This window comes from Montipora foliosa, unplaced genomic scaffold, assembly GCF_036669935.1.
Source record: "Montipora foliosa isolate CH-2021 unplaced genomic scaffold, ASM3666993v2 scaffold_436, whole genome shotgun sequence".
NCBI lineage: Eukaryota > Metazoa > Cnidaria > Anthozoa > Scleractinia > Acroporidae > Montipora > Montipora foliosa.
In genome coordinates this window covers 307,501-308,941 of record NW_027179741.1, presented here as the reverse complement: position 1 = coordinate 308,941, position 1,441 = coordinate 307,501, and the positions used below count along the sequence as shown (strand labels likewise).

At 39.6% G+C, this 1,441-nt stretch overlaps 1 protein-coding gene across 1 annotated transcript in view; it reads right to left on the bottom strand.

Annotated features, from left to right (window-relative positions):
- Positions 1–650: 650 nt before the first annotated feature.
- LOC137988959 (uncharacterized) overlaps positions 651–1,441 on the bottom strand; it is an 858-nt gene continuing 67 nt past the window's right edge. Inside the window, exon 1 of the mRNA XM_068834889.1 lies at positions 651–1,441. This exon is cut by the window's right edge and continues 67 nt beyond it. Within this exon, the coding sequence (XP_068690990.1) occupies positions 651–1,441 (791 nt within the window).

Genomic DNA, 1,441 nt, shown 5'->3' with positions numbered 1-1,441 from the left:
ACATTATTAAGGCGACCCTTTGGTTTTTCTAACCAACCCTTAAACTTGTTTCAACTCATTTGGCGATGACGTCAATGTGTTCTCGTTGTCAACCCTTAAACTTGTTTCAACTTGTTTGACTGTGACGTCAGTGCCATCTCATTGGTTCTTAGCTACTCCATTATTCTTTCCCTATATAAGCGCGATACTATCCGGCTGGTTGGGCGGAACCGTACCACCAGAACAGACTACACTTCACTCCAAATAAAAGAAAAAAATATAATACAATTCAAACCAAATATATGACGTGGAGTTCATTCAAACCCCCTGCCGCCATCTTGAATATACCCTCGTACACCTACGTGGTATGCATCTCATTATAAACCCTAATCCAAAAACCGGTTTGGGTAGAATTTCCCACTGGCCGCCATTTTGAATAATTTCGCCTAGTCATTCCCCCTATACTACTTTAACTGTTTTTTGTAAGAACACTTACATTACTGTAGTAAGTCTAATGATAACACCCTGTGGCACCTAAGACTGATTATTTTTCAAAATGAATGAAATGGTCCCTGCAAATCGACGAGCAAACATGCCACTGTCCACATCTGATTGACAGTGCCCAAAAGTGTCATAGAAATTTCAGAGTCAAAAGGATGAAATTCCTGAATTCAACGTATTGCCCTCTCCACATGGATCCGTATTCTTGCTACGGTTTTTGTTTCCTCGACTTCCTCCAGTGAAAACTGTGCATGATTCAAAAGATATGGTGGAAGGTTTAGCTGTACCCCTTTACTACGTGAAATATCATCTATATTGAAACCCCTATCTGCCATCACACCATCATTACGCTCTAAAAGATCTAAAATTCCGCAACACTTTGTTCGTTCCTTATCTGAAATAGAACCAGTATAGAGTGAGGATACAAAAGAAACTGCTCCGTGTGGGATGATACCAACAAGGGACTTTAAGGTAGTGCCACTTTTGTATGAGCTGTACATTTGAGACTGCAACAAACGGGATGATGGTACCTGAACCTTAATCTCTGTGCAGTCTATAATTACCCGTGTGCTAGGATACAAATCTTTAAATACCTGGGGCATGTACTTCAGAACAACTTTTCGTGAGGGCCATATGGGCTGGACTCCAAGAAAAAAATACAAATAATTTGTCCAGGTAACAAGTTTTCTACTAACTGTAGACTCGTGTACATTGAATCGATGAGCGAAATCCTGTTGAAAAAGGCCCAATCTTATTCTTACTAGGAGCAAAAACAACTCGTCAATAAGGGCCATTTTTTTGCCACCAGGACGTGTAAATGGGGAAGATGTGCTATTTGTGTAGCAAGATTGCATTGTTTCTGCACAAGCTTTAACAAATTCATAAAATGTTACAAGATGATGATAACTTGGAAAACCAGTGCAAAAGTTAATACTGTCATTATCTGTTGAAAACCGCTCAA